This window comes from Eulemur rufifrons, chromosome 19 (genome assembly GCF_041146395.1).
Source record: "Eulemur rufifrons isolate Redbay chromosome 19, OSU_ERuf_1, whole genome shotgun sequence".
NCBI classification, from domain to species: Eukaryota; Metazoa; Chordata; class Mammalia; order Primates; family Lemuridae; genus Eulemur; species Eulemur rufifrons.
This window is the reverse complement of record NC_091001.1, coordinates 19,439,497-19,458,822: the sequence shown is the minus strand read 5'-3', so window position 1 is coordinate 19,458,822 and position 19,326 is coordinate 19,439,497. Positions and strand designations below refer to the sequence as shown.

Sequence of the window (19,326 nt, the reverse complement as noted above, 5' to 3'; positions counted from 1 at the left end):
TCAGCCCCTAGATGGCTTCAGCTGTCCCAGTGCCCAGCCACACCTTGTGATGCAGAGGAATGCCCAGTCAACCCATAGACTTGCAAGAGATAACAAAGCTGTTGTTTTAATTTTTAAGCACCAAGTTTTGGGTAGGTAGTTATACAGCCATAGATAATCCAAACAGCGATTTAGGAAAGAAGAGGTCATTTCTAGTCACGCGATCATGGAAGGGTTCCTAGAAGAAGTGGTATTTGAGAATGCCCTTGGAGGAAGGGACTGTGACAATAGGCTCCTGGGGGAACATCATTCCAATGAGAGGTTTAGAGCAGGACCCAGAGGCAGGCAAAGGCAGGGGCAGTCAGCTCCTGGCCAACAGACCAGGGCTGCTGGAGTGGAGGGCTGGGAGACATGGGCTAAGACCAAGAAAGCAAAGCTGAGAAGGATGCTCAGGCCAAATCATGGCACTTTGGGGGACAGGCTCTTTCTGTTGCCAGGAAGGAAAATCCATTCCTGCTCTTCCAAGTAAAGGGTCTTTATAGGCAACAATGTGAGTTTATGAGTTAGGAGACAGGAATCTGTGGGAAGAATGGAAACTATGGAGCAGCTGGACCTCCCGGAAAGACACTGGCATTGGAGGTTGCTTGGGATCCTCCTAGTGGCTCCCTGTCACAGACACAGTGAAATCCTGAGCCCTTCACATGGTTTATGAGGCCCATGGCATGGTGCACTTGCCCTGGGTACCCCGCTGACCTAATTTCCTTTCACTGTGTCCTTCACTCATCTTCTCCAGCCACTCTGGACTCCTCGCTGTTCTTTGAACAGCAGGCACATTCCGGGCTTGGCACATTCTGGGCTCAACACTTTTGTACTCACAGGTCCCGCCACCTGGATTATTCTTCCAATACCTTGAAGAATGTCTGCTGCCTCTCCTTCCCCCACAGTGCCTTTGCCAGCTCTTACTACTCCTATTGTTGCCTTTTTACAAAAATCGATTTATCATTTGCGGCCCCAACTAGAGTGTGAGCTCCATGATGGCAAAGACTTGGTAAAATGCTTAGAGGAGTTCCTGGCATAGAGTGGGCGCTCCACAAAAATGGTAGAAAACAGTGAATGAATAAATGAATCCCAGCAGTCCTTGGGCTTAAGCTATCTTGTTACTTCTCAGCAGGAGGAATTTGTGGATCTTCATTTTCATTCTTCTCCATCATTCTCTGCTTCCTGCAATTCCCTCCCATCTACTCGCTCTTCTCTCACAGCTTCTGCTGACTCACAACCACGGCTTACTCACAGCTTTTCTCGAGCTGCTACTTCGTCTCTTTGTGCATCTGTCCAACTTCTGCTCCTTCGGCTAACCTCCTGATTCTCCCCGACTTCCCAGTTGAAATTCCAGAGACAGAGACTCTGGCTGGGTCAACCCACTCTCCATGTCGGCAGAGGTTTTGACCTCTGACTATGGTCTGGGTCACCCATGATGATTCAATCAGCTGTGGCTGTAGGCACAGGGTGACAGTCTAGACATAAAGAATTGTCATTTCACTCAGCAGATGCACACGGATGCAGCAGGTGCCTTTAACAACCTTGACCGCAGCCTGAGGGCCATGCTGAGGAACTGGTACTTTAGGAGACACTGAAGTTTTCTGACGAGGGCAGTGATGGACCAAGTCTATTTTTTCAGAAGATAACTTCAGCTATCCTGTGAATGAGAAGGTTTGGCGATGATAGAGGCTAGCACATGTCAGACCAGCTAGCAAGCCATGGCCAGGGAGAGCTGATGAGAACTCAAACCAAACCAGGTTCAGTGACAGAGGAGGGAGCTGGACCACGTGGTCTTGAACCTAAAGCTGTCCACCAGGGACGTGACACGGGAGTTCTCCAGAAAGCCTGGGTCTACACGCTCTGGAAGTCATAAAGACTCAAGTTAAAACTGTGGGGTGCATAGCATGGCAATAGATTAGCCAACATGGGCATTTGGGGAAATCTCTTACATGGAAAGGGCAGAACAAAGAAACTCTCGACACATGATCTAAATCAGAAATATTTATACAGATGGGTAGAGACTCAGAGAGTCACAGCATTCCACTAAAACAGGAACGTATTTCTCTTACTCTCTAATTCTCAACAGTACAGGCCCAGAAGCTCCTGCATAAGATCCCACTGTATTCCAAATCCCAAGCTTCTGGCCTGTCTTCCCACAGACAGTAACGGCACTTCTTGGGAATCCACACTATTCTAAAAATACATCCGCTGGGCTGCGGGGCCACAATTAGTAAAGCTGCTGTCCCAAGAAACCCTCATCATCATTTTGCTTAGATCAGAGAGCGGATTAACTTTGATGTCTGTCTGAACCCCATGCGATACACCACCGGCGGTCTGCTTCCTGCAAGCTTTCAATCTTCACATCCAAGGGAGGAAGGAGAAAGTGCTGGATAGGCGCCCAACCCAATTTTCCCCCAGTGATTGATATGAAAATGTGCACCCTAGGATTTCTGACATATTTGACTTGCATCCTGTCTCCCAGTATCCCTCCGACTCTCTCTCCCTTTGCGTGAGTACTTCCCCCCAGACCCAAACATCCTTCGGCTTTCCCAAACATTAGCACAGTGATGAAGCCCCAAGTGCTCTCGTCTATGCCATGTGTAGGAGGGAATTGTGTTAATTTCTGTATCTGTTAGGGCTCCTGGTGGCATGCCCCTGAAACTGACGCTGACTAACTGAAGTCCAAGGGGAGTTTACTGGAAGCACACAGGGTGGCCTGCAGAATATAATGAACCGTAGAGAAGCATGCTGCAAGTGGGAACAATCAGGGAAGCTCGAGGATTACAGGCGAGTGGGAGACATACAATAATCCCACCAGAACACTGGCAATAGAAGAAATCCTCTGCAACAATGCTGTGTCTTTATGTCACTGTCCTCATTATTTTTATTTCTGGGAGAAAGAGAACAATTGGATCAGGTTGAATAATACCCACACCCAGGCAACACAGACTTACTAGCTTTGCAAATCAATACAGATGGGTGGTTAAGAGCAGTCTCTGGAACCAGACAGTCTGAGTTTGAATCCTGGTTCGTTAGTTTGCTAGCCACGTGACCTTGGGCAGCTCATTCTCACTATGCCCCAGCTTCCTTCTTTGAATGTGGGGATGCCTATCCACAGACACTGATGAGCACTAAATGAGTAAATCTATGGTAGTGACTGAACAGATTAAGTGTTCTACAAGTTTGATGTTAGTATTGATTAGGAATACACAGGGCCCCTGGATTAACGGTCCAACCAAAATTGCCAAGACAAGAGGTCATTCTCCAAAAGGCACCTGGAGCTGTTATTAGAGGAGACTGAGTGGCCCAAATGTAATTGCTTTCCACTACCACATCTTATCCCTCCGCCAGACTGTAGATGCCATGAGGACAATAGACTCCGCTGTTTTCTTCACTGCCGCATCCAGCAGCACCAGAAAAGTGTCTGGCATGCTGTGCCTGGCTCAGTGAACCGTTGCTGAGTTCACCAACATTCAATGATTCCTTTTGTGTTCCCAATCAACTATTAATAGTACCGTGCTTTGCATGGAGTAGGCGCACAATAAGTATTTGCTGATTGAATTGCTAGCTCAGTGGGAAAAGAAAAACTCAGGGAGTGTGGTTTTCTTAAAAACGAGGACCTTAGGTATCCCCATTTCTTGCATTTGGCAGGACTCTGTGTGGCAGGCAAGTAATAAGTAACTGATTTGATGTGTTGATGTCAATAATCTATACAAATAGCATAAAAGGGCCAATCATTTCTGTTGGTCAGCTAACACCTTTAGCTCAGCATGAAGGGGACAGAGAAACCACAAGCCACTTGCCATATCACCTTGGAGAGGGAGAAGCTCATCTGCTACATTGGACCTGTGCTGGCAAAGGCACTGTGGCACTTTGCCAGCACTTAATCCTGGTACCTCACCAGGACATCCCATTCTCCTCGCACCCTTCATACTGGCTGCAAAAGACAGCAGCTGGGGCTTGGCTGGCCATCCTGCCAGGATTGCTCATGGAGACAGCAAGATATCACGAGAGCTAAGCCCTCAGCCAACGGCATGTGACCCTGAGAGAGTTCAGGTATCTGGTTCTCAGTGACCGGGACTGACCTCCTTCTCAGTCCCTAATGGTGACCCCCAGTAGCTCCAGAGTCTCATTCTTTCAAGTTCAAATCCAGCTTTCCAGTAGCTGGGGTAGACTATGGTTGGTGCAACGTGGGTGGTGTGGCCAGGTGGATGTGATTACACTGGTCATTCAGGCCTGAGTCCTGTGCCAGCTAGTCCCTACGGTGAGGAAGCTTGGTCTGGCTTGGTTATATGCTTAGCTCTCAGAGCTGGGAAGAAGTCTGATGAGGGCGGGGAGCCCCAGCTTACCTCATGGACCAACAGTGGAAAAGGAGTGGTTTCCCAAAAGGTATTCAGGGTACTGTTAACGGAAAAAAGGGAAGTGGCCACTGGGCTGCTAAAATGACAAATGTGCACTACACCTGGGTATTTTCTATCATGTGACATAGAGCAGGTTCTCTGTGCTATGAAGTCGGCTGTCCTCACCCCAACAAGCTCTTGTAAGTGCCTGAGGAGCAGCCGCTCACTGCAGTCATCTGTCTTCCTCCTCTGAACTTCTGCAGCCCACAGGACCTATCATACGCTCATGAGCAAAAGCCTAGTGCTGGTCATCAGTTATCTTTCTATGTATGTGTTCCATCTCTTCATCTATGTGGCAGGATCCTGGAGAGCAGGGGTCACATCTTATTCATCTTTGTACCCCCTAGCACTTTGCCTGGTGTTTGGGGGATGGACTAAATAATGCTGCTGGGGTCAAGATAAATATCCTCTTTGCTCCCCAGCCCCAGATGTGGTATCATTCCTATTTACAAAGGACTGAGTGAAGCCCCAAGGAATCTGAGTCTCAGCTGCCCAGTTCCCCTGGGCAGGGCATAGTCATGCACAGCCCACCTGGGAAGGGAGTGAGGTGCAGAGGGTGGAGGATGGAAATCACAGGAAGAGGAAACACCCATCCAGGCACTAAGGCAGAGCCCCAAGGTCCCATGAGAGGGACTGGTCCCTGGCTCTCTGCCCTGCCCACATCCCTGCCTACTTACTCTTCATCCTCATTCATAACCCTGACACCCCAGCACAGGGAACAGGGAGACAGGAGGGGATGGAAAAATGGAGTCAGAAAAGATACACTCGTAGCTTGCCTGCTGAAACAACATTCCTCCTAGGCTAGGCTTGGTCCAGAAGCCCCTGTGGTTCCGGTTTCAGAATCCCCTCGCAGGCTGTCCTGGGCCTGGACTTGCCCTAGTCTTTCCTCCCTACAAACCGCTTTCAAGGAGTTTTTTGTCCAAAGCAGCCCAGCCCTGGTTCTTTCTCCTGTAAAATGAGCCGAATGACATAAGGATTAAATGAGCGGCCATAGGAAGCATTCGGCTCATGGTAGACAGTCACTAAATACGAAATTAATGGGGGAAGGACGAGAAAGCTTGGCTGGTGACAGAGGGGTAAAGAGGCCTTAACAGTGGTGGGTGGAGCTGCTGACGGAGGAACCAGGCCGAGAACAGGGAAGGGGACAGAACAGAAGTCCCAGGACTCGAGCGCAAAAAACCGCGGTCCTACGCCAGCCACCTGCACCCAGCCCGCGCTCCGCCCCGCCCGAGGCCCCGCCCCGCCTCTTCGTCCCGCCCCCAGGGCCCGGAAGCGAAAGCCGCTCCACCTCTTCCGAGCGGGGTCACGGCCCGGCAGTCCGAAACGAGGTTTCCGAGAGTAAGGGCTGCTCAGCGGGGTCAGGGCGACCCCGGCCCGGCGCCATGTCCCGGAACCTGCGCACCGCGCTCATTTTCGGCGGCTTTGTCTCCGTGATCGCCGCCGCCTTCTACCCCATCTACTTCCGGCCCCTAATGAGGTTGGAGGAATACCGTGAGTGACCTCTGACCCCGCGCGGTGACCTGACTCCAGTAACTGACCCCCCCAACCCCAGCCCCTGTCATCTCCACGTGGTGCCCTGGAAACATGTCTCAGGAGTCAGGTAGAGCTGGGTTTGAATCCCACCGTCTGCCGCTTTGTGACTGCGAACAAGTAACTCAACCTCTCCGACCCTCAGCGTCTTCATCTATAGTTCTCTATATCTACACTATAATAAAACTGCGGAGCCTCTTGTGAGACTCAGAGGTGGCAATATGCAAGCAGTCTGCACACAAGCCAACACTGAATACTAGTTCATACTTAAAAGTTAACATTCACTGAATGCTAATCGTGTGTTAGGCATGCGTTGGATTGTTTAATTTGCACAACCTCACCTTGAGGTACATTCGCAAAAAATATTTTACAGATGAGGGAATGAGGCTCAGAGAGGTTTTATTACGTGCCCGAGGTCACACAGCTAGCAATAATAAGGCAGGTATTCTATCCCAGGGCTCTGTCTCCAGAGCGTCCTGGGAATGGTGATGGGAGGCAGATGGAACCCAGATCATCCCGAGCTGAAAGGTATTTTTATTGCACTTCATTTCCACTCCCAAAGATGTCTGAGCAGAGATATTTCAAACCCAAACTGTTATCCTGGGTTTTTGAGTTTTTCCTCCCTTTTCCCCTCAAATCGTTTTTCAGATTCTGCTGGTTTCCTTCATTTTAAGCTGGTTGCTCACATGGTAATGGTGAATATCCTGGGAGTAATTTTCCTCCTTAATCATTCAAGTCCTATCATTGTAAAAGCCAAACTCTCCTTCCTTGAGACCTATACCTCAGCAAGGATTAGCACTTTGATACATCTGAAACCATCTGTCAGAGAGAAAATATTAGGCATTAGAGACTCATTTTGTTCTCCAGGAAACCTGAATCATCTTGAAGATGGAAGAGGGCCAACCCTGCCCCTTGAGAATATTAACGGAGCCTGAAAGCTTGGTGATTTGAAGGCTAAAGCTCCGTGTAAACGCTCTGCCCATTACAAATGTTACAGCATTTGGTTTCTGGAGGCAGAGCATTTTAAGTACACACTCAGATTTCCTTGTAGCTTCTTTTCATCAGCTAAGACTGAAATGGCCTCTGTATATTCTGCCTTCCAGCCTATCTGCATGCACCATACGTGGGGGTAAGGTGGGGCTGTGTGAAGCCCTGGATAATCTATTTCCATCAACCTTTTTCACCGGATTCCTGTCCCAGGCTGTTTTATTAAGGCCACTAGAGTTGAACTAGGGACAAGGGATTTGGTTTGGATCCCACTGGAAAAGTTGCAGTTATGAAGACTAGAGCAGTAGTTCTCAACTAGAGGTGATTGTATCCCTCAGGGGACATTTGGCTCAATCTGGAGACTTGTTTGCTTGTCACAGGTTGGAGCAGGGGTGGTCAGTGTGCTACTGGTATCTAGTGGATAGTGGCCAGGGATACTACTAAACTTTCTGTAGTGCACACAGGACAGACCCCCACGACAGAGAAGTACCCAGCCCATTTATGAATGTTTAGATGCATGAATACTTCCCATTGTGTTCCAGTTGCCTACAGTATTCAGTACAGGCTACACAGGTTTATAGCCTAGAAGCAACAGGCTGTACCATCTAGATTTGTGGAAGTACACTCCTTGATATTTGAACGATGATAAAATCACCTAAGGACGCATTTCTCAGAAAGTATCCCCATCATTAAGTGACACGTGACTATATTTTAATAAGGAAAGCAAAGTGATCAGATTCACTCTTTATAGGCATCACTCTGTGTGTAAAGGAGGGGCAGGAGGAGTCAAGTCGGGGGCAAGAAGACCAGGCGCAGGAAGGCTGTATTTCCTGTGACCTCAGGGAGAGGTGACTGTAGCCTAAATCAGAGTGATGGTTATAGGACAGGGGGAAGTGACTGCATTTGGTAACCATATTTAAAAAGTCAACTCTATGGGGATTTGTGACTGATTAGCCACAAGGGTGAGGAAGAGAGGGGAAGGAGAATTATACTCAACTTTCTGGCTCCAGAAGCTGAGGAGATGGTGGTGCTGATCATTAACTAGGAAACACAAGAAGGAAGTGGTTGGGGGGTGTGAGGGAACTAGTTAGTTCAGTTTCGGACATATTGAGGTTTAGGTTTCTGACGTGCTCTTGGGATTTCCCATAGGTGATGGACATGCCAGGCTGGAGCTGAGATGCTGGAGCTAGAGATGGGAATCAGAGTCACTGCAGTGTGGTAGTGTCGGGTTGTAGTCTGTTCTCGGTTCTTGGTGTGCTCCTGGCCAAAGAATGAGCAGACACACCAAAAGCAAGGCAAGTGGGAAACGAAGTTTATTGACGAAGGACAAGAGAGGTTTACAGAGCAAGAGCAAGATACAGGTTCACAGAGTAAGGGCAAGATGTGTTCACCACAGATGGTGAAAGGGACCCCGTCATAACAAAAGGGGCTTGAATATGGTCTGGGGTCTTGTTTTATAGTGTCCAGGCTGGCCCTCCTCATGGTTCAAACAGCACCATCAAACCACTTAGATGGACAGTTGGGAGTTACCTAAGCTGAGTCTTACTACACGTGGATTTCCCATGAGCCTCTCTGAAAGTCCATTTGTAGGGGTGAACTGCAATGTAGATTTAAGCTAATGACGTGATAATTAGCCTTAGGTGGTTCTAGGTCACCTTCCAGACCCTGTTGTACCTGTGCTTCTTGGCCCATGGGCTAGGGAATTCTCTGTATTCTTTTGCAGTTGGTGCACTAAGTTGTGATTGGCAGATGGGAGGGCGTGCCCTCCTCTCCCAGGTGTGGCATTTGCTCAGGTGCCACCCCAGGAGGGTCGGAGGTCCCTTGCCGTCTACCTAGCGGTAAGGATTTGTAGCCAGCATTGGGGAGCACCAGTGTTGGAAGGTCTAAAAAGCAGGTGGTCAGAGGAAGAGAAGGGCCTCAGAGGAGACTGAGCAGGAGTGGCCAGAGAGATAGGATTAAAACCAGGAGAGGCTACGGTCACAGGCCCCACGAAGACAGCACTTGGTGAAATGGGATGTGGTCAGTGGGGTAAGGCTGCTCGGAGACAGTAAGAAAGATCACAGGTGAAAATATCCATTGGATTTAGCAAAAAGAAGGTAAAAGTGAGTGGTTATTTCATTAAGTGTGCTTCCTTTCAGTGGTTTGGAAGTGGATGGAAAGCAGATTGCAGTGGATTGAAGAGTAGACAGTAAATTAAATTGACTGTTTAAAGATGTTTGGCTGTACGGAGGAGACAATGGCAAAGTCATGTTGTAGCAGGTCACAAGGTCTGGGGAGAGGTTTTTTCTTTTTACTTTTAGTTTTGGCTGGGAGACATGGAAGGGCCCAGAAAGTCTCAGACAAAGAAAGCTGCTGGAGAGAGTGGGAGGTGGCATGGGATCATGAGTCCACCTAGAAGACAGAGCCCGAGACCGCAGGGAGGGCACATCTTCCACCAGCTCAGGAGGAGGGACAGGTGTGAATGCGCTGTAGGGACACATCCAGGTGATGGCTCCCATTCTCTTTGTCATTTAGGTCAGGTCATTTAGGAGTAAGAGGTTCCACCTCCAGGCTAGACTCTCCCTCCTTGAAGTACTGTCTTCCCTGGGCTTCTGGGACTGGCCCCCTCGGCCAGTCCTCCTGGGTTTGCTCTCCTGCTTCTGCCTTTCAGCTACTCCTTATCCTTTCTTGTTAGTTCTTCCCCTTCTAACCGTCCTCCATACGTTTGTATTCCCCAGGATTCTGGGCCCACGGAGGAGAAGCATCCCTTCCCATCCCCCGTTTTTGGAAAGGCAGGGCAGAGAAGCCCAGTGCCTGAGAACTGGGTTCCTAGGAAAAACAAGATTTGGAGCCAGCGATTGGCAAAGCAGGCCATGTGGAACCCAAGCAACAGGTCATTTGGGCCCTTCAGCTGGGTCAGCCTGGGTATAGGGACAGGTCGGTTTCAGGATCCCTGCTGGAATAAGCCCCCAGGCAGCAGAAAAGAGGAGGAAGCTGCTTTAGGTAAAACAAAACCAAGGAGACCTTCCGTGATTGCAAAGCAGGCAGGCCCCTATTACAAGACTGCCTTATTGGACTTCATTTTGACCTTGAGTGTGATCTCAGCTCTTTTGTCAACTCAGCAAGGCTTCGCTAAGTGTCACATGGAGTACAGGGTCAGTTCTGTACATGATAACTCAAGTACAAAAATGAACACTGGAGAGATGATGCCATGTGGGGGTGGCGGTCAGCGATCCAGAACCAGAAGTCTGGGTACAGTTCTGCTGTGCTTCTGGAAGGAGTCCCAGATGTTGCTTTCTCACTTTCATCCTGTTGGCACAGTGTGTTGTTCTGAAGAGGCCATGTTTAGGTAAGCGAGCTGTAACTAGAAGCCTGATCTGTCTTCATATCCTAGAACTAGACAGTGATCCTAAACATGGGCTTGTAAAAATAACATGCAGTTGAGGCCAGCCTGTAGAATTAGATGAACAAGATCATTTGCTGTGATCTTCTTCATTTTTTATTTTAATTAGATGTGCAGAAGCATAAAGTCATAGGGTTTTGCCAGAAAGGGCTTGAGCTTATTTCAGGCCCCTCATTTAGTGACTTGTCCAGGGTCACCCAGCACATCAGTTGCTGGGTGGACACTAGACCCTAAGTTCCCTGACCTTGTCTGTACTTAATGCCACGATGCCTTTAAGGGAGCAGAGAATGTTTAGCAGTCAGCCAAGTGCAGGCCACGAGGGAGAGCTGTGAGGAGCCCTCCGTCTCCTGCCTCTGGGTCCTTCTCCTCTTCGGCTGCACCTGGCCGCCCCCGACTGAAAGTATGTTGTGCGCAGGCAGGACAGGGTCACGGCAGACATACTTCTTCTCTTGTAAGGGCATTTCCCGTATTACATGCCAGGTGCTTAGAAGGTGCCTTTCATTCCTTTTGCTGTATCGTTGAATGAAACGCACAGGCAGACTGAGGTCCTGTTTCTAACCGGCATTGCAGAGCTCCCTGGATTCAACCCCACTCTGCTGGCGAGGAAAGGAAAGTGTTTCCAGTGTTGGGAGGAGACGGTGCTTCTGGTGGCCTTTTGTGCCCCTTCAGCCAGCTGGTTCACACTTGCTGCTGTGGTCATATGGTTTCCCCTCGGCTTCTGGTTCACACTCGCCACCAGTGCTCATCAAGTTCTGGAATACCCTGTAGGCAGATGGAGTGTGTGTCTAGGCAACAGCAGCCAAACGGAGCGCTGAAAAAGTTTTTTTTTTTTTTTTTGAATTTTGTATTTGTTATTTTAATAAAGATAGCTACTTTGAAGCAATCACCATGGAACAGTCACAGTGGTGTTGGACTTTCTCATAGATGTTTTACAGTTATGTATTTTTTTAACTAAAAAAAATTTCAAATGGACAAGAGATCCAAGAATAGTGTAGTAAATTCCTGTGTATCCTTCACCTAGATTTACCAGTTGTTAACATTTGTCACATTTGCTTTCTCCCCCTCTATACAATACACATACATATATTAATAATTATATATATGTATATCAATAATTATATATACATATATTATAATAATTATTATTATTTTGCTGAACCATTTGAAAGTAAATTGAAGCATTGTGAGCTTTCATTCCTAAGTACTTCAGCCTGTATTTCTTATGAACAAGAACATTATCTTACATAATTCACAATATAGGTATCCAATCTAGGAAATTTACTAGTGATACAATGCTATTACAGGTTGAGCATTTCTAATCTGAAAATCTGAAATCTGTGATGTTCCAAAATCTGAAAGTTTTTGAGCTCCTCCAGCATGACACCACAAGTGGGAAATTCCACGTATAAATACTAAACACAAACTTTGTTTCACATTCAAAATTATGGAAAATATTGTATAAAATTACTTTCAGGCTGTGTTTTTAAGGTATATGTGAAACATAAATGAATTTCATGTTTAGACATGGGTCCCATCCCCAAGATACCTCATTTTTTATATATATACACACACATATACTCCAAAATCTGAAAAAAATCCAAAACACTCAAGGGATACTCAACCTGTATGGCATGTACAGTCCATATGGAAATTTTGCCATTTGTCCCCATTACTTCCGCTTGTGAAGCACACTTTTATTCTAACTGTTCATCAGCGGGAGGAGATGGCAAGGTAGATTGCCAAGGTCATATTCTGCACTGGCTTTTATCTCCTTTTCTATTTTGGATTTCTAGCCACTGGTCCTCCACTAGAGCACCCTCACGAGTAGTTATAAGACTGCTGAGGGACGCGGGGCTTAGGTATACTGCACTGTTTGCATCGTTGTGGATGTTAAAGTAACAAGTCATACAGATTTATTTCCCAATATGGACATTCAACGTAAGGATATGTTTTCATTTTCAAAGATTTAGACATTATTCGGTGGATTCTTTTACTACTCTTCAAAAATCAGCCCATCTGCAAGTATTGCTGGTTTTAATAATATACTTTGGCCCTTTGTCTAGAGATAATGATCCTCAATTAAAACTACAAATCAAACACTGCCTTAGCACCAGGGGGCAGAGTCGGGCTTGCTGAGACACTGGAGTGGGGAATTTTCTAACTCAGTGTTCCATAGTTGGGTTTTAATCATTTCATTCCTGATAGAAACGTGCTCACCACTGAAGTCAGTAATTAGCTTATCCTGATTTGTTCACATAGTTAAACCACCCTTTTTCAGAGGTTTATATACATTTGCTATTTTTCCAGTGATAGTGAGATAAAAATCTACTGTCAACCTCATCAAAGATGTACTTGCTAAATCCTGAGGGACTAGTTTCTGTTTTCCTTTTAGCATATTCTGCATTCACAAATAAAGTGTCTTTGTGTTATATCATGAATTTACATAAGACTGCTTTGGCCTTAGAGTGTTTATAAAACATTAATGGATTAAAGAACCAGAGGATGAAGATAGGATGCTAATACCTGGTTATCACTTGGTAGGAACTGGTTCAGCAAAGTGGTTTAAATTGTCTGACCAAGCCAAACTACAGAGGTAGTTGCATTAGGACAAGGATTATAAAGAGATTATGGTCTATTTAAAATAAATCCTCAGCTTCTCTTCAACCTCATTAGCAATTAGCAAGAAAGTGAAGACAGGGATTCCTTTCTCTGCACTTGGTTCTCCATTGCATCCTAAGAGGTTAGAACACAATTAGGCATTCTGTCCTTGCCACCAAAAGTCAGCTTCTTTTGATGCTTGGCGGTCTGCCAGCTTCTTTAGCTCTACAGTATCTGCCTCTTGGAGAACGTGTTCAGTACACCAGGATGTCTGATTTTCTTAAATCTGTAAGTCTAGAATGCTTTCTATCAATTATTTTAAAAAAAAAGAACTCATTACTTCCCTCTTCCATGATATCAGGGAATAGACCTTTTAGGTCTGGAAAATTATATCTTTTGTTCCTGGCAAGGCTGATGACGGTGTGGGTTTTTACTCGTTGGCATTTTTAAGAGCATGCTGGAGACATCCGTACGTTCAGGCTTACATGTTGACGGTGTGGTGGGGCTCAGTCCTACAAGAATTTAATGACTTAGGAAATGAGAACATCTTTGTGCTGAGTGCAGAAAGTCTGACGCCTTAGAAGTTCCATATCATCCACTCTAGATGAAAGAAGTCTTTTGGCATATCTTGGTCCAGAGGGTGTTGGTTGCCATTCACCTGCTTTTGAGAGAGGTACAGCGAAACCATCAGGCCGTTGTCAATTAATCCCTATTGCCCAGCGTTTTATTTGCCAAAGCAAAATTTAGCATTGATAAAACTATCAGGTGGGTCATTTAGGATTGATTTTCTGTCACATCACTAAAGAAACAAGTTCAATGAACATTAGATTTGGCAAAACCCTGTTTCTCGTACCTCTATGCTTGTGTAACTTTATGAGAATCCAGAGGCCAAAATAAAGAAAGCAGCCTAATATTAAATAAGAGCTAAATATGGATTTAAAGAAACACTGTCAGCCTGATTAAAACAAAGGTCTGATTACAACATTTAATTACTATAATTTTAGTAGTAAACATCCTTTGGCTCCAAATCTTTCTCCTGAAAAGCTGCCATTTGTTTATCAAGATACTTAAAATAATAAGTCTTTGTTTCCACAGACCTTGGGTTTATTCTAAACCACTTAGAAAGATGTGTCAGAGTGCTTGAAGCCCACAGATATGAAATGCCCAATTTCTCTTGGCCCTTGCCTGTTGGACTTCTCCAAAGAGACTGGCTTAGCTGCTGTAGCTACAATGCACTTACTAATTGGCACAGCACCTGCAATCAATTAGGGAAGCTTCAATTATCCAAACCAAAGCCACCCACCCAAAGATTAATTTTCTGCTCTATTTCCTATCAAAAACATGGCATATTTAGCTCCGAGTCTAGTCCTTCAGTGGAGTGCATTTTAGACATATAAAACTACATCGTTTTTTTTGTTAATTGTATTTGTTCCTTCAATTCAGCAGCCTTCCCCTCGTAATGTCACGCCCACCAGTTCTTTCAAAATTGTTCTTTTTTTGTTTTGTTGCCTTTCCAAAATGCTGAGATCACAGAGAAAAGATGTTAGTTGGGAGCTTTTCTTTTGAAGTATGGCTTTATTTTTCTTTGAAAATGCCCAATTTTTTCTGCTATGGGATCTCTGAACTTGCACAACCTAAAAGCTTTGTGTAATGGCATCTCTGAATTTAATAGCCCTCATAAATATTATCTTAAAATTGTCCCATGTCATTGGCCCATGTAGACACAAAGATTTCACCCTCCCTCCCTTCTAAAGGGTATTTTTTCTGTTGTGTTTCTCAGAGAAAGAACAAGCTGTAAATCGGGCTGGTATTGTTCAAGAAGATGTGCAGCCACCAGGTAAACTGTGACACAAAGAAATCAAAACAAACTTGCATTTGTACTACTGCGTTGTGTGGTTTGTGTGTGTTTGCTTTGCCGTGGAGAGTGGGCGAGTGGCTTTTTAGCTTGGAGACCAGATTGTGATTTTGCTATTTATTTCACAACAGTTGCCAGTTTATAGGTGCCACCCAAGACTTCATTTTAATATTTCACTCCAGAGTACTTTTTGTAAGTTGGCCACGTTCCTCTTTTGCACTTGATAAGTGGGCATAAAAATGTTAGCAAGTGCGCAATTAAATATGAAACGTGAATTATAGACTTATTTACCAAGCACCTATTTAAACATTGCCATCGTGGGAGAATAGTGTTTACTTATAAGCTATTTTAGTTGATGTGGGATTCTGCTTTGTACAAAGGCTCAAAAAGCTCCCTCTATGGCTGTATGGTTAGTTCTTTTAAGACCATCCACGTTGGCTGAAAATAAGAGGTTTCCAGTTTATTGACCAGAATGCTTGTAATCTATGATAGCATTCTTACTTATTTATTTGTTTGTTTTTTTAACTAGGCCAGATCCATGTCTTCCTGTTTTGGGGCAATTCCTGAGCTATTTAAAAGTCCCTGGTACTACCATGGCTTCCCAGCCATTTCATGCCAGCATCCCTCCAGCCTGCTCAGACCATCTCAGGCTACATTGTAAATTGCACAGCTCAATTCTGATGTCATTTTGTTTGGGGTTCAGAGAAGTGGTAGGACATTTAAAATTGAATCCTGTTTTTATTCATGTTTCTTTCTATAGGGTTAAAAGTGTGGTCTGATCCATTTGGCAGGAAATGAGAAGGCTGTCACCAACTCTGATTAGGAAAGGAGGTTTCGTGCTTTCAATTCTACATCAAGTACAATCAATCACCTCTCCATAGGACAATGGCTGAAGAAGAAAACTCTGTGTTGCTGTAAATGAGAGTACTTTAATAATGACTGTGCACAAGGATTAATATTTCCCTTCTTAAACATCAAAAGAACCCTGGAACAAATTATACCATTAGGAAGGTTTTCATGATTGGGTCAACTTTCCAGAACTGAAGCTGTCTCACCCCGCTGTGTTTGGAGGCAATCTGCTTATTATTCCGCCTTTACCACTTACCCAAGCGAGCTGTGATGTGAATACCAGCAGCCAGTGGGCTTGAGAAGGTCCAGGTCTGTTTTGCCATCTTCCAAATAAGAGATTTCAGCAAAAAAACGCCATACTGAGCTGCCTCAGAGGGCCCTATGAACATCAGGTTGATAAAGCTCTTCGAGGACAAGGTACTTTGTCCCGTTTAAGAATAAACAGTTTAGCTTAACCATGTCTTCTTGAAGATTGCTCCATGTTGGAAAATAAATATGCAGCAAGTCAAACCGGATGGGTGCACATGCATAGAAATCAAAGATGAATTAACAGAAGTGAAAGTATGGATATTAAAACGATTATTTTTTACTCCACACTGGTGTTAAGTTTTTTAATCTTTTTTGGTAAAGTGATTAAATTCTAGTACCAAGAAGTACAATTTGACTAGATATTTGTATGGTATTCATCTGTATACAAATAAATATTTCAGAGGTAAATAGCAAATTTATTGAGACAAATATTGATGGATCCATACCAGGTTCCTCACCAGATGCTGCAAAGATGGAAGTGAGAACACGGGCTGACTATCCCCTACCTGAAAAGCTTGGGACCAGAAGTGTTTTGAATTTTGGGTTTTGTTGAATTTTGGAATATTTGCACATGCATAATGAGATATCTTGGGGATGGGACCCAAGTCTAAACACAAAATTCATTTGTTCCATATATACCTTTACATGTAGCCTGAAGTTAATTTTATATATTTTAAATGTGTTCATGAAACAAAGTTTTTACTATGACTGTCACATGAGGTCAGGTCTGGAATTTTCCACTTGTGGTATCGTGTCAGCACTGAAGATGTTCAGATTTTGGAACATTTCAGATTTTCAGGTTAGGGATGCCTGACCTGTCCCCTTTCCTTTCTCCTTTCCTACCCTCTCTCCCTCTTTCTCCCCTTCTTCCTTCCTTCTTTCCTTGCTCTGTCTGGCCCCTAACTAGATTATATGCTTTTGGAGAGGCACATCGTTTTCATTTTTACACCAAGAGTGCCTTGCCTGTTACTGTAGGCTCTTGATAAGCTGCCTGATGACATAATTTTATTATTGTCAACTTGGAGTTTTCTTAACAGACAACTGGCCCAATTAAGTAATTACTGTCAAAAAGAAATAAGATCGATAGTTCAAAACCAGAGTCATCATTTTGGTAGGCATTCCGCAACATTTAATTGACATCTAGTTTACAACCAAGTAAAGGAAGTTGACTCATCAGGGGTACATTTGACCACTATTTTCCTTGGAGGGGTCGCCAGGAAGTTACAAAACTTAAAGTCAAACATTTTGTGGGAGCTTAATTGAGATTTCTTTATGACCGAGGCAAGCGTGTGGTACCGTCTGCTTTGGAAGATGTCCAGGCTAAAACGACTGTGATTTCTGGGGCCTCGATGACCGTCTTTGATGGAGCAGACCCAGATTCGTCTCCTGAGGGGGATCTCGTCATGCCCTCAGTTCACCTCTTTGCAGAGATAAAGGGGCTATCTGTCCTGCTCAGTTCTGCCCTGTCATTTATAAAAGGATCACTCTTCGTGTTGTCAGAGGTGTAACTTCAGACCCTGCTGCTGTCACTTGACAGGCGCCAGGATGTGAGAGGTGCCATCCAGGAGGGCTGACAAAGGTCTTGCTGTTCATCCCTGGGGTCCCCAGGTGTGCCCCAGGGTAAGGACAGCAGGACTTAAAGAGATACATTGGTCAGATACATTCAGGAAGCAGAGTTAAAGTTGATTAGGTTTAGTCGCTTCTGATTTGATGGTTTCCAAGAGAGGCATCACATTGCCCAAATGTATTTGATCATACACCATTTTTCACAGATTATCTTCTGGGACTTGCAAAAGCAGCAGCACCCTTTATACCGGTCACCCTTAAAACTTTTTGGGCTCAGGACCCCTTTACAGAATAGAAGTTTTCAAGAACTCCAAAGTGACTGTGGGTTATATTCTGTAGATATTTACTGTATTAGAAATTAAAACAAATTTGAAAAATGTTTATAAATCATCAAAAAATCAATAACAAACCCATGTAGGTTAATATGACATACTTCTGTGTGAAAAACTTATTTTTTAAGACAAAAAATAATAATTTGCAAATCTCTTTAATGTCTGGCTTAACAGAAAACAGCTGGATTCATCCATGGGTTTTTGTTTGTTTGTTTGTTTTAATTGGTTTTTTGTTTTGGGGATTTTTTTGAGACAGAGTCTCATTCTGTCACCCAGGCTGGAGTGCAGTTGTGTCATCATAGCTCACTGCAACCTCAAACTCCTGGGCTCAAGTGATCCTCCTGCCTCAGCGTCCTGAGTAGCTGGTACTATGGGCCCACCACCATGCCCAGCTAATTTTTTTTATATTTTGTGGAGATGAGGTCTTGCTATGTTGACCAGACTGGTCTTAAACTCCTGGCTCCAAGCAATCCTCCTGCCTTGGCCTCCCAAAGTGCTAGGATTACAGGTATGAGCCACTGTGCCCAGCCTTCATATCTGCTACTTTTGATCTGTTGCTGTATTACACACTGCGTGGCCTATAGAAAACGCCTCTGCAGGCACTCAGGAAGAGAGTACAAAAGGCTAAAAAGCTTCAGTAGTAGTATAAAAATAAGTTTTGACCATGCAGACTTTCCAAAAAGCTTTCAGAGACCTCTAGAGGTCCCTGGACCATACTTTGAGCCTACATTTTTTCCCTTTGATTTTAGACCTTTTGAGAATAGTATATCTGGATTGCATTAGTTCCCTAAAGAGTTACTTGTAGTGAACTGTGCCTTGGCATGGCCTTATTGAGGGGGGCGAGAAGGAGAGAGGAGACACTGATAACATTTCTTACCATTACTACTGAGATGAAGTGGTTGGGCCCTATATTTTCAATGTCAAACAATATACCCTTTAGGAAGGCTTGAATTGACATTTTTAAAATCTCAGAACTAAGAATAGCAACATTGCTTGGTACTTTTATCCTGTGGACATTGAATTGTGTAACTTGATTCCCTCTTTGTATTGGCTGATAGGAAACTCAACCACATTTGTGGTTCAGCTGTTTAAGAGTGCCTAAGACCTTGTGCAATGCATTTGGGCCATAATATTCACATCATTCTTTTTTGCCCCATGCCCTTTCCTTCCTGCATTCTCACTTAAGTTTTCTCATATATTTCATGTTAGATTCCATTTTAAAATAAGGCAGGGTGTAAATAATATGCATTCAATGGAAGAGCCAGTTCTAGTCTAGTAAGGGAAATGAAGTAAATTCACAAACAAGATTCAAAAAATATGGAATACTAAAGTGCCTTTGAAGAGATCAGAGAATCTACTAACAGTGGATATATGCAAAGCCTGTGTCTTGCTGGGCATCCTGGATAGCACCAGGCTTTACCTGTCCTTACAGACATTTGTGGCTCTCTCTGCTAACATTTTATCCCCTCTCTCATGGTCACATCTACCCCTACCCACCAC

General features: G+C 44.7%; 1 protein-coding gene across 2 annotated transcripts; it reads left to right on the top strand.

Annotated features, from left to right (window-relative positions):
• The first annotated feature begins 5,740 nt into the window (after positions 1-5,740).
• Positions 5,741-16,213, top strand: SMIM20 (small integral membrane protein 20). Of its 2 annotated transcripts, XM_069494594.1 has the most exons (3): positions 5,741-5,909; positions 14,696-14,752; positions 15,531-16,213. In XM_069494594.1, the coding sequence occupies exons 1-3, from the start codon at positions 5,801-5,803 to the stop codon at positions 15,566-15,568; spliced, it is 204 nt and encodes a 67-aa protein (XP_069350695.1). In that variant the 5' UTR covers positions 5,741-5,800; the 3' UTR covers positions 15,569-16,213. The 2 variants fall into 2 exon arrangements, with proteins under 2 accessions (XP_069350695.1, XP_069350696.1); XM_069494595.1 differs by lacking the exon at positions 14,696-14,752.
• The last annotated feature ends 3,113 nt before the right edge of the window (positions 16,214-19,326 follow it).